At 34.8% G+C, this 12467-nt stretch overlaps 1 protein-coding gene across 2 annotated transcripts in view; it reads left to right on the top strand.

Moving 5' to 3' along the window:
* Positions 1-12467, top strand: part of TOR1AIP1 (torsin 1A interacting protein 1) — a 43080-nt gene that overhangs the window by 9071 nt on the left and 21542 nt on the right. For both annotated transcript variants that reach the window (XM_055319518.1, XM_055319519.1), the window contains exons 4-6: positions 530-574; positions 10632-10673; positions 11475-11561. In XM_055319518.1, coding sequence (XP_055175493.1) covers positions 530-574; positions 10632-10673; positions 11475-11561 — 174 coding nt within the window. The remainder of the gene's footprint in view (positions 1-529; positions 575-10631; positions 10674-11474; positions 11562-12467) is intronic.

Genomic DNA, 12467 nt, shown 5'->3' with positions numbered 1-12467 from the left:
CTCTCTCTCTCTCTGCGTGTGACTATCATAAATAAATAAAATTAAAAAAAAAAAAAAACTAGGATCAGGGACTTTTTACTCTTCCCAGCATAATGCTACTAAAAAAAATCAAGACTGAGGCTTTATAGCTCAGGGCTATAAAATTGATCAAAATCATTTACATTTCTTTTTGACTACAACTTCTAAAAATTGTTGCTCTTAAGTTGATTTTGTGACTATGAATGAAAACTAGTAAAATTATTCCAAGCAATCTACTTCTGCTTCATTTTCAGGTTTATTAGCCCATAAGGGTGCTTTATCATGGAACTGAAAAAGAACCTTATTTATCTTTACATTAGATTTCTACTCAATCCTTTCCTTCAAGAAAGAATTAAAATGGTTTTTTTTTTTTAATGGATGGATAACTGTTCTTTTAAGTATTATAATGATAAAGATCTGTTAAGGTTTTGATGAAGAACCTGTGGTAAAAAAACCATATGAATGCATTTCCTTTTAAGCTCTAATCATTTTCTTGCTATCTCTCTTGCAGATTCGGCATACAAAACAAATGGAAATACTAAAATGAGTGAATTAGGTTTGTTTCTCTCTAATTCATTTAGATTCTTTTTGAGGATTTTGATTATCAGAATACAAGAATGTACATATTCTGTCATGGGCTTTAGAATATTATGTTGTTCGTTATCTCAGCTTGTGGGACACTGTCCCTATGGCCATGATCTTTCTTAATCACCCTGCTTTTTATTCTATCTGAAATTATGTTTTTTGTTATATTATTTAAACTTACATATGTATATGTAATAACAAATGCATTTTAATTTTTATTAGACTTTTTAAAATTCACACTCCTGAGAGGAAAGCGGATATCAGCTTATACATTCACATTTTTTCTTAATTTAGAAAGTGAATTCGAGATGTTTTTCTTAGGAAGTTCAGTGTCCTTTGCCACATTTGTTGAACTGGTTTAAATGGTTTCCAGTGTTTGCCTCATGTTGGATGTGAGATACCAAGATCCATGGCTTTAAGTGAACCTACATTGATTGTGGTCGGACTTGGTTTTAAGTTACAGTATTTTTCTATATTTAGAGATGACTCAAAAGGAAGGAAGCTTCCTTTTTTTTAAAATAATGAATTGCAACTTCTTTGAAATTCATCTTTCATTTAAGTTCAGGCTGTTTCTTAGAGACTTCAGGATTTAGTGTCTGGGTACTGAAAATGATCCTTACAGCATGCAACTCATGTGTAACTCATAGCCACCAGAAATTTTCAAGTTCTCTATTCAAAAACTTCAAAAAATTTTAAGTGATAGTATCTTAATTGGAAGAGAAGTTGGAGCTGAAATAATCTAGCACTTTTTCCTTTCTATGCTAGGTTTAGAAATTATAAGTACTTTATAATAAGAACTAACTTTTTAAAAACTGCCTTCTGGTTTAAAAAAAAAATTCTACAGGGTTAATAGAAAATGGCATCCTCAGATTCTTTTTCATAGTAATGTTAGTACCTATTAGAGTATTAAAAATGGCTATTCATGAGCTTGAATACTGCTGATAATCTCCAGCTGTTCTTTATACTCTCCTTCCTGCTGCCCCATTCTGACTCTGTCCTCAAAAGCATGATTGGCATTTAATAATCCTAAAGGTGTCTATACAGGGGATCAGCCTCTGAGTAAAACCTGACCCTGCAATCCTGTTTTTGTATAGCCCATGAACTAAGAAAAGAGACCCCATGTGGCTTGCAAAGCCTCAAATATTTACTATTTGGCCCTTTATGGAAAAAGTTTACCACTCCCTGGTTTATAACGGTGGCAGAAATAAAGACAGCAAATCACCCAAAGTGTCATTTGTTTGTTTTAAGAGTAAATTTTAGAGAGTTACATACTTGCCTGGACATAGATTTATTGTAGCACTATATATATATATATATATATATATATATATGTATATATATATATATATACACACACACACACACACATCTTGTACCTGTATATATATATATATATATATATATATATACACACACACACATCTTGTACCTGTATGGATAGCACAAGAAGACTGTCCCTAGAGACTGTCATGGAGACATAATGACTCTTATATTCTCTCATCTTCTCTGAGAAAGCATGAGAGCCTCACTTCTGAAATCTTCCTATATTTGTCAATAGGCAAAACACAAAATAAGCAAAGTTTTATTTCCTTGAATATCCTTCACTTCTCACACCAACACATTCACTAAGTCTCTAGGAATAGAAATTCTCTAATAATTTGTATCAGAGACCTGGAACTTTGTATTTTCCTTAAAAACTGTGGCCAAGCAAAAGAAAGGGGTACACTTAGTGGTTTGTTTCACCAGAAGAGATAGTTGTAGGTGATCTGTTCTTACAGCAAATGCATAGGACTTCTGAAAGTACCTTTTCCTAATTGGTTGAGATTATTGGGAAAGTAGTACCTCCTCAGCAGCTCCTTTAATTATTGCCATCTGTCTACTAAGTGCCACAGCTTTTATATTCTTTTTATTCCTCTTGGACCCACTTTATTTGGAAATGGGGTGGGAAAGACTCTAGGCCCGCTGGGCCTGCAGCACTGCTTCCACCTGTCTGATCTGCTAGTCAACACTGGAGCCTGCCATACCACTCTAGGCAGCTCTACATAGTACCACAGGCAGCTCATGTCACCTAAGACCAGGGGGCTGATGGTCTATAGCTCCATCAGCAACAGCTGGTTGAGAGTGACCTCTTTGGTCTTGGCCATGAACACAGCTTTCTTGGCACTCTTGTGATCCTATTGGAATGGCATCCTTTTGTGAACCAGGTAATAGGTAAAGTCAGTGGCCAGTATGTCTGGACCGATTGATGCCATGTTCTCACAGTGAATCTGGGGGACACCAGTGCAGGGGAGTGGTGAGTCCTGAGGACCCTGGATGGTGAAGCTGCCAGCCTGAGGCCCAGGCTCTACCCCCCTTAACCAGGACATCCCCATCCTTGGGCAGATGTACTCTAGTACATCTTACCCAGCCTATTCTCCCTGCTTTGCCACAACTTTTATAATATTTTAATTTTTTTATTAAAGATTTACTGCTCCAAACAAGAGTTTAATTTCCTAAAGCTTCTGTATGAGCATAGGGAATAATAATACCTTAAAAAAAAAATAAGTGTTTTAGCCATCTACATGTAGAAGCCAAGGAGTTTAATATAAAGGAAGATGAATACAAAAGAGGGAAGTGAAATTAAAGCTTTCATATCATCCTAGATGCTGCTGATTCATCATAGATTGTATTTATTTTTTTTAAAGATTTTATTTATTTACTCATAGAGATGCAGAGAGAGAGAGAGAGAGAGGCAGAGACACAGGCAGAGGGAGAAGCAGGCTCCATGCAGAGAGCCTGACATGAGACTCGATCCAGGGTCTCCAGATCACGCCCTGGGCTGCAGGCGGCGCTAAACCGCTGTGCCACCGGGGCTGCCCATAGATTGTATTTAAATATATATTCTTTGCAGCTTAGGTTAAAAGGATGAGAATGGAATGTTTAAAACCTTGCATGAAACCTAATTACTAAACACTGATTCCACACTATTTTCTTGAGTTGTTAAGTAATGTTGTCATGGTATGAGAAATATTAACAGGGATCCCTGGGTGGCGCAGCGGTTTGGCACCTGCCTTTGGCCCAGGGCGCGATCCTGGAGACCCAGGATCGAATCCCACGTCGGGCTCCCGGTGCATGGAGCCTGCTTCTCCATCTGCCTGTGTCTCTGCCCCTCTCTCTCTCTCTGTCTCTCTGTGACTATCGTAAATAAATAAAAATTTAAAAAAAAATTTTTTTAAATAAAAAAAAAAGAAATATTAACAAAAGCCCTAACTTAAGAGTTTTTATTCTGTGATACCAAAATCTATTCGTTTATTAGATACACATTTATTTTTAACAACTTTATATATATATATATATATCAACTATACATATATATATGAAATCAGTGACTGTCCTAAATGCTTAGAACCATAAAGATCCATAACATTTTTTTTTCTAGCTCTTACAGGACATGATCTAATAGAAAAGAAAAGTTAGAAAAATTATTGTAATGTGTTAAAATGGTGGTATGTGTATGTGATAGCCTGGAGAAGTGCCCTACTTTGCAGGAGAGGTTGGGAAGGTTTCATGGAGGAAATGGCATTTGACTTGAGTTTTGAAGAATGAGTAGCAAGCAGAATGGGGAAAGAGATTTGCAAATACTTGTAAATGTCTTGTAATAGACATCTTCAGAGTTTGTATAATATGAGAAACTCCTTTGCATTAGAGTCAACAGTCTCTAATTAGCTATCTCTAACTCTGAGATATCTTATGCTAAATGACTTTAGGATGACATTCTAATAGTAGAGTTGGAATTCTTGACCTAAAATGAAAACCATGTTTAAAAAAATGTGAATATAGGCAAGACAATGGGTAGACTGACATGATGATGGTTATTATCAAATCAAATAATCCTATGGGATTTATTTTTATTTAGAACATCCAATCCATAAGATATCATTGTATTATGAATGAAGCACAATGATATTAGTGATACTCTCAAACCTTGTTTCACATTATTGTCTTGAATATATTGATAAATATTGTTAGAAACATAAAACTCTAAAGAAAGGACCTTTAAAGATTAGAATCAAAGTTTTAAAAGTGTTCAAAAATAGATAAAATCCATGATTTATTGAATACTTATTAAGTGTATAAAAAATAAATGGGGAGGTCCCTTGTGTAAGTTGATGAAAAAATTCTTAAATTCTCCCCAAGCTAATTAGATAACACATACATAAACAAAGGAAACTGAACTTTAAGCAACTTGTATATGAGGGATTAATTATTAGATGAATTGTCTCTGAACAAATTGACCTGGAGTTTAAAAAGTATCCAGAAATAAATTGGGGTCTAAAAGGGAGAGATAACTGCACTATTCATTTTTTGCTGGTAGCTCAATGAAGGAATATACAGATTCTAAAATCAATTCAGCTTTAAATTTTGCTATACCAAGTAATTTTTAAATTATATAAAATGTAATGCCCACTATAAATGTAACTTTAGCAAAGCTGCTGTTTTAATTGAGTTATACTTAGAAATTATTGGAACCTCAGAAGAGTTCAGCCTTCTTCCTTTTCTTCATCAATTTATTTTAAAAATTATTGAGATTTCTGGTTTCCCTCCCGTCCACATGTAAGAAGCTTGGAAGTCACCATGCCAGCCTAATAACAGATAAACACAACTGAAAAATCAAAAACTTTTTGGGTATGTGAGAAAGGAGAGAACACAGGACAAACCCCTGCCTCCTAGAGTAGAGAGACAAATACAGGTTATCATGGCTTCCCAAGAGCAAAGGCTCAGTGAGACCTCTGCAGGAACCAGTTCTGTGGGGGGAGAACCTGAACTGTAACTTATGAATTGCAGGGTGCTCAGTGCGGAGAAGTTAGAGTTAAAAATGCCTAGGGAACCCAGTTGTCACAGAGTCCCTACTATACTGTGAGATTTACCTCTAGGAACTTGACCAAATCATGCTTTGGAGAGGAGAAGGGGGGAAAGGAATCATTTTTAAATATGCCAGAGCACTCTGTACTTAACAAGGCTTGCCTTCAGGGTAGTCTAGTTAACCAGAGCCTGACCTACTGAAGTATCATCAGAGCCCAACTGACTTGGGAGAAGGAAAATACCCTACTCCATGCCACTCTAGACAACCTGTCTCACCTAAGGAAGAAAGAAAAATATTGAAAACCACTTGTGAAGTTCACAGTTCAGAGACATAAACTCATTGAAAGAATTACAGGACTGTGGAGCCCTTTCCCTCCCCTAGACAGCATACACAGATTGACAGTGTAAACAAATAGGAATCCTAAGAATCAAATAGTAGAGATCAAAAAAAAAAAAAAAAAACCCACTGATACTAGATTGGACATGGCTGAGAAAAAAATTTCTGTGCTAGGGGGCATACTGATAGAATATTAAAATAAATGCTAATATGTGATAGAGATGTTAACTCTAATGCTGTTGTGGTAAAGATGGTATATAAATGTATCAAGTCAACATGTAATATACAAACTTACACAATATTATGTGTCAATTATATCTTAATTGTAAAAAGTAGAATTCTCAACCAAAAAGCAGAGGAAAGTAGGACTGAAAAAAACAACATCCAAGTATACCACTATAAAATGTGTGACATACACTTAAATGGGAGTGCCAGAAGAAGAAAAAAAGGAATAGAAGAAATATGTGAAACAATAATGACTAAGAGTTTCCCCAAGTTAATGTTCACACCAAATTACAGATTCAGGAAGCTCAGAAAACACTAAGCAAAATAAATGCAAAAACAACAACAAAAACCCACCTTAGTATTTACCATTTTCAAACTACAGAAAATCAGAGATAAAGAAAACCTGAAAGAAGCTAGAGGAAGAAAATACCTTACCTATAAAGGAACAAAGATAAGAATTACATTCATCTTCTCTTTAGAAACCATATAAGCAAGAAGAGATGGAGTAAATTATTTTAAATGTTGAGAGAAAAGAAGCTGGGATTCTGTATTTTGCAAAATTATCTTTCAAAGGATAAAGCCTTTAGCCAGGCTAACTAAGGAAAAAAGAAAAAAGAAACCAAAAAAGATAAATGACTACAGATAGAAGCAGAGGAAATACTTCCTAACTCATTCTGTGAGGCCAGTATTCCCCTAATACCTAAACCAGACAAATACAAGAAAACAAAACTACAGATCAATATCTCATGAACACAGCAGGAATGATCTTCCACAAGATATTAGCAAAATGAATCCAAATTAGGGGCACCTGGTTGGTTTAGTCAGCAGAGCATGCAACCTTTAATCTGGAGGTTGTGAATTGTAGCTCCAAATTGGGTGTAGAGATTACTTGAATTTAAAAAAAAATAAATCTTAAAACACACACTACAGCCAAGTAGGATTTGTCCCTAGTATGCAAAGCTGGTTCAACATTTGAAAGTTTATCACATCAACAGACTAAAAAAGAAAAATCACATGATCATATTGATAGATGCAGAAAAAGCATTGATAGAATCCAACTCCCATTCATGATAAAAGCTCTCAGTATACTAGGAATAGAGGGGATCATCCTTAGCTTTAAAATGCTACAAAAAATCTTACAGCTGACATAATGGTGAGAAACTGGAAGCTTCTGTATTAGTATCAGTGCTAAAAAGAAATAAGCTATCAAGCCATGAAAAGACCTGAAGGAACCTAAATGCATATTTAGGCTTAGATGTCCCTGCTTACCACTCCTTATCAACATTGTGCAGGAAATTCTAACTAATGCAGTTAAGACAAAAGGAAACAAAAGGTATACAGGTTGAGAAGGAAGAAATAAAGCTGTCGTTTTTCACTGGTAACATGATTATCAATGTAGAAAATCGAACAGAATGGACAAAAAATAGAAACTAACAATTATAGCAAGGTCAAAGGATGCAAGGTTAATATACCAAAGCTAATCACTGTCCTACATAATAGCAATGAACAAGAAAATTAAAAAAAATTTTTTTTAAATTTTTATTTATTTATGATAGTCACAGAGAGAGAGGCAGAGACACAGGCAGAGGGAGAAGCAGGCTCCATGCACGGGAGCCCGATGTGGAATTCGATCCTGAGTCTCCAGGATCGCGCCCTGGGCCAAAGGCAGGCGCCAAACCACTGCACCACCCAGGGATCCCTGAACAAGAAAATTTTGAAATTAAAAACAATACAATTTACAAAGCATCCCCTGCCCTGGGAGTAAAATACTTAAGTATGAATATAAGAAGATATGTACAAGATGTATATAAGAAAAACCTCAAAACTGATGAAGTAAAAGAATTTACTAAAAAAAAAAAAATGGAGAGCTATTCCACATTAATGGATATGAAGATTGTTGTCAAGATGTCAGTTCTTGTCAACTTAATGTATAGACACAGTGCATTTCCAATCAAGATCCCAGTAACTTATCTTGTGGATAGTGAAAAATTTAAGTTTATATAGAGAATTGAAAGACCCAGAATAGCCAACACAGTATTGAAGAACAAAGTAGGAGGGTTCAACCTCAAGACTTACTATAAAGCTCCAGTAATTGAGATAGTGTGGTATGGGTAAAAGAATAGACCAATTGATCAATAGAATATAATACAGAACCCATAAATAGACCCATGTGTGGTCAACTGATACTTGACAAAGGAGCAAAGGCAATACAATGGAGGCAAAAATAGTCTTAAATGGCACTAGAACAAGTGGATCTACATGCAACAAGTGAATCTAGAGACAGATCTTAAACCCTTTACAAAAATTAACTCAAAAAGTATCAGAGACCTAAATATAAATTTTTTTAAAAAATTAGGAAACTCCTGGAAGATAATGGGAGAAAACCTAAAGGACTTTGGGTTTGGGGATACCTCTTTAGATATAAACCAAAAGCACAACCCGTGAAGGAACTGGTAAGCTGAGCTTCATTGAAGTTACAAACTTCTGCTCTGCAAAAGACAATGATGAGAGAATAACACAAGCCACAGACAGAGCAAATAAAGGACAATTATCCAAAATATACAAAGAACTCTTAGAATTCAATGATAAAATCTGATTTGAAAATGAACCAAAGACTTAACAGACACCTCAACAACAGATACACAGATGGCAAATAAACATGACAGATGTTCTACATTATACATCATCAGGGAAGAGCAGTTTAAAATAAGATACCACTACACACCTATTAGAATAGCCAAAATCCAGAAAAATGGTAGCACCAAATGCTAACAAGAATGTAGAATAACAGGAACTCATTCATTGCTAGTTGTAATATAAAATGGTACAAACACATTGACGACAGTTGGATGATTTCATACAATACTAAGCACATTCTTACCATACAATCCAGCAATTACACTGCTTAATATTTACCCAAAGGAGTTGAAAATTTAATGTTCACACAAAAGGCTGCAAACACATTTATAGCAGCTTTATTCATAATTGCCAAAACTTGAAAGCAACCAAAATGAATTTCAGTAGGTGACTGGATAAAACTAGCACCTCCAGACAATGGAGTATTATTCAATGCTGAAAAGAAATGATCAAGCCATGAAAAGACATTCAGGAACATATATGGCATTCTGGAAAAGGCAAAACTCTTGAGATAGTAGAAAGATTAATGGTCGTCAAGGGTTTGAGGGTGGTGATAGTGACAGGGAAAGGATGAATAAGATAGAGCACAGAGGATTTTTAGAGCATGAAAATATACCATGGATACATGTCATTATACATTTGTCTAAGCCCACAGAATGTGCAACACCAAGAGTGAGGTATAATGTAAATTAGTGTCTTTGGGTGATAATGATGTGTAAATGTAGGTCCATCAGTGATACCACTGTCCAACAAATATACCACTCTGCTGGGGATGTTGATAATGGAGGCTAGCAGAGAGGGCAGCCCGGTGGCTTAGCGGTTTAGCGCCGCCTTCAGCCCAGGGCCTGATCCTGGAGACCTGGGATAGAGTCACACGTGCCTGTGTCTCTGCCTTTCTCTCCCCCACCCACCCTGTCTCATGAATAAATAAAATCTTTAAAAACAAACAAACAAGCTCCTACAAAAAAAAAAAAAAATTTGCTGTGAACCTTAAATTGCTCCAATCAAAAAAAAAATAATTATCATTGCTGACTATATGCCATTATAAACAAGACTGATGCAGTAGTAGATAAGTAGTAGACTAGAAATTAGAAGAAGCTGTGTTCAAATCTTTTTTTTTTTTTTATCACTTGTTCTGGTACCCTTAGAAAAGTCACTTAGTATCTCTGAGCCTTCTCTAGGAGACTATTCCTTGTGACGTTATGGGAATCATATGGCAGACATGAAGATTTTTTTTTTAAACTAGCAGGGCAAATATCAAGGGCTTAACTATTAAGATATTAAGATAATGACTTAAGAGGTAACCATTGATTCTTAATAAGGAAACATTAAGAGGTAACCATTGATTCTTAATAAGGAAACATCTTGTGTGTGCTATGGGATTAATTATAGGAATGAAGAAAGTAAACTGCTGTACATAAGAGAAGTACAATAATAGTTGTATGCTTAGAAAACTCCAAAAAAGGGAGTGATACCTTTTTGTACGAATGGAAATATTCATGAAAAAAATTTAAGAGAATAGTACTAAGGCAAGTTGACTTGACTTTGAGTGTAGGAATCTAGCAAATAGAATGAGAATACAGCAAATCTATAGAGACTGGAATATTTGTTAACAGAGAATTTAATGTTTTCTGCAAACAGGTCACATTTTATTTATGTATGTGTGTATGTATTAATTGGAGTTCAATTTGCCAACATATAGCAGAACACCGAGTGCTCATCCCGTTGCCCCCCTCAGTGAACAGGTCATATTTTAGAGTACAAATGGAATCTGTGGCTGAAGGAAGAATAAACTCTTCCTGATTCTAGTTTATGTCAGACTTATTTCTGAAATAACCTAGAGGGAAATAATATATATTTCTTAAGGTTTAATAGGAAAAAAAGCTTAGTCTGTCTTTATGTTCACTTTTCTAAATTACATGATTTTGTTTATGGTTGAGCCTTAGCTTTTGATATTATGTATGATATGTCTGCTTTTCTTTTCTAGAAGCCACCAGTGTCCAACAGAAGGTCAATTTTTCTGAAGGAGGTATTTTCTTTTAAAATATTCTAAATCTTTTTTTTTCCCTATTAACATGAGCAATTTTGACAGGTACTTCAGAGAGAGGAGAAAATAGTGTGTTTTTCTTCAGAAAAACAAAAATCCATGCCTGCCTGAACTCATAATTGGGCAGGTGAAATAGGATAGAGTGAGTGATGATAACCTTTTTATGAATTTTAAGGATCTTTTTTCTGAGTTACCAGTTAGTAAAGCTAATAAACGATTCTGGCGTATTCTGGCCTTTGATTATGGTATTAATCATTTTTTCCAAATTCTCATAATCAGTCTATGAATAGCACAATAAAATCTAGTCCCTTTTAAAGCCCACCATAATCTAAGGGTGACCTGCATACTGAAATGTTTATATATGGGTGTGTGTATACCTCCTTTCCAAAACACAGATGGACACATGTAAGCACATGTGTGTGCATATACTAGTCTTGTCTGAATTTACATGCAACATGTAGTTCCCTTCATAAGGTAAAATTTTTCCGCTATTTAACACTCATTGTTTACTCTTCAACTCTACGATAAAGCCTCGATATAATGTTGTAGATACTACTCTGAATATTTGTTTGAGATAGAATTATGTGCTTCAGAGAACAGTAATAAGCTCGGTTTTAGCTTATATGAAAAACTGTGATCCAGAATAGTAAACATAATAAATAGCAATTCTATATCTGATAATTAGAGAGGCTTCATTTTAATGTTTAATTATTTGTTTTTTAATTTAGATCTTCAGAGAATTAGAATAGACTATATACTAGTGTCTTATTTACTTCTTTTTAGGAGAAACTGAACAGGATGATCAAGACAGCTCTGACAGTGATATTACTACTAATAAGATCAGATCCGGGGATTCTCTTGATTCTGCAGGTAACTTTGCTTTATATACATATGACTATATCTTAGGAGCTGTCTTTTTAGTTAAAATATAAAGGTATTTTGTAAAATAAATAAATAAATAAATAAATAAAAAATAAAGGTATTTTGTGAATATGCTTTTTAAAATACTGCAAAGTATTTTCCTTATAATGACTTTTTAAAAAGCTGTATACTTTTTAAATATTTATTAAAATTACTGATTCCATATGTGCATCCGATTAGTACTGTAATGCCATGTAATATCTAAACAAGTCACTCTTCAGCCTACTTTGATTATGTATGGAATATAAGATATTTTGGGGGCTTAAGAGAGTTATTTGTAGTTTTTTAAAAAAAATTATAGAGAGGGGCACCTGCGTGGCTCAGTCAGTTAAGCGTCTGACTTCAGCTCAGGTCATGATCCCAGGGTTCTGGAATTGAGCCCCATGTTGGGTTCCTTCCTTAGTAGAAAGTCTACTTGTCCCTCTCCCTCTGCCTGTCCCCCTCCTTGTGTACTGATGTGCATGCATATATGCGCGCTCACTCTTTCTCTCTCAAATAAAATCTTTTTTAAAAATTTAAAAATCTTAGAGAAACTGATCTCATTGGCAGTTATACTCATTACACTATTAGGAATGTTAGCACAAAAAAAAAAAGGAATGTTAGTTAGCTTTTAGGAAGTTTTTATATACCTAGATAATTGCTTTTACCCCTGGATTGTCCAGATTAACCCCAGATTAGTAATAACCATTTGATTATTCATGTGAATCTGTGTTTTATTAAAGGGAAGAGTTGACTGAAGAGAAAAAATAATACCAATTGAGGCTTAAGAGGATGCTGAACCAATTTGTAAACTCTGTCAGTTATGAATAATTTTAAATTTTAGTCCTATGAAAGAGTAATTCTCCACTTTAGTCT

The sequence above is a fragment of the Nyctereutes procyonoides genome, unplaced genomic scaffold (genome assembly GCF_905146905.1).
Source record: "Nyctereutes procyonoides isolate TBG_1078 unplaced genomic scaffold, NYPRO_anot_genome, whole genome shotgun sequence".
In the NCBI taxonomy this organism is placed as follows: domain Eukaryota; kingdom Metazoa; phylum Chordata; class Mammalia; order Carnivora; family Canidae; genus Nyctereutes; species Nyctereutes procyonoides.
The sequence above is the reverse complement of the archived record's forward strand: the minus strand, read 5'-3'. Positions and strand labels throughout refer to the sequence as shown.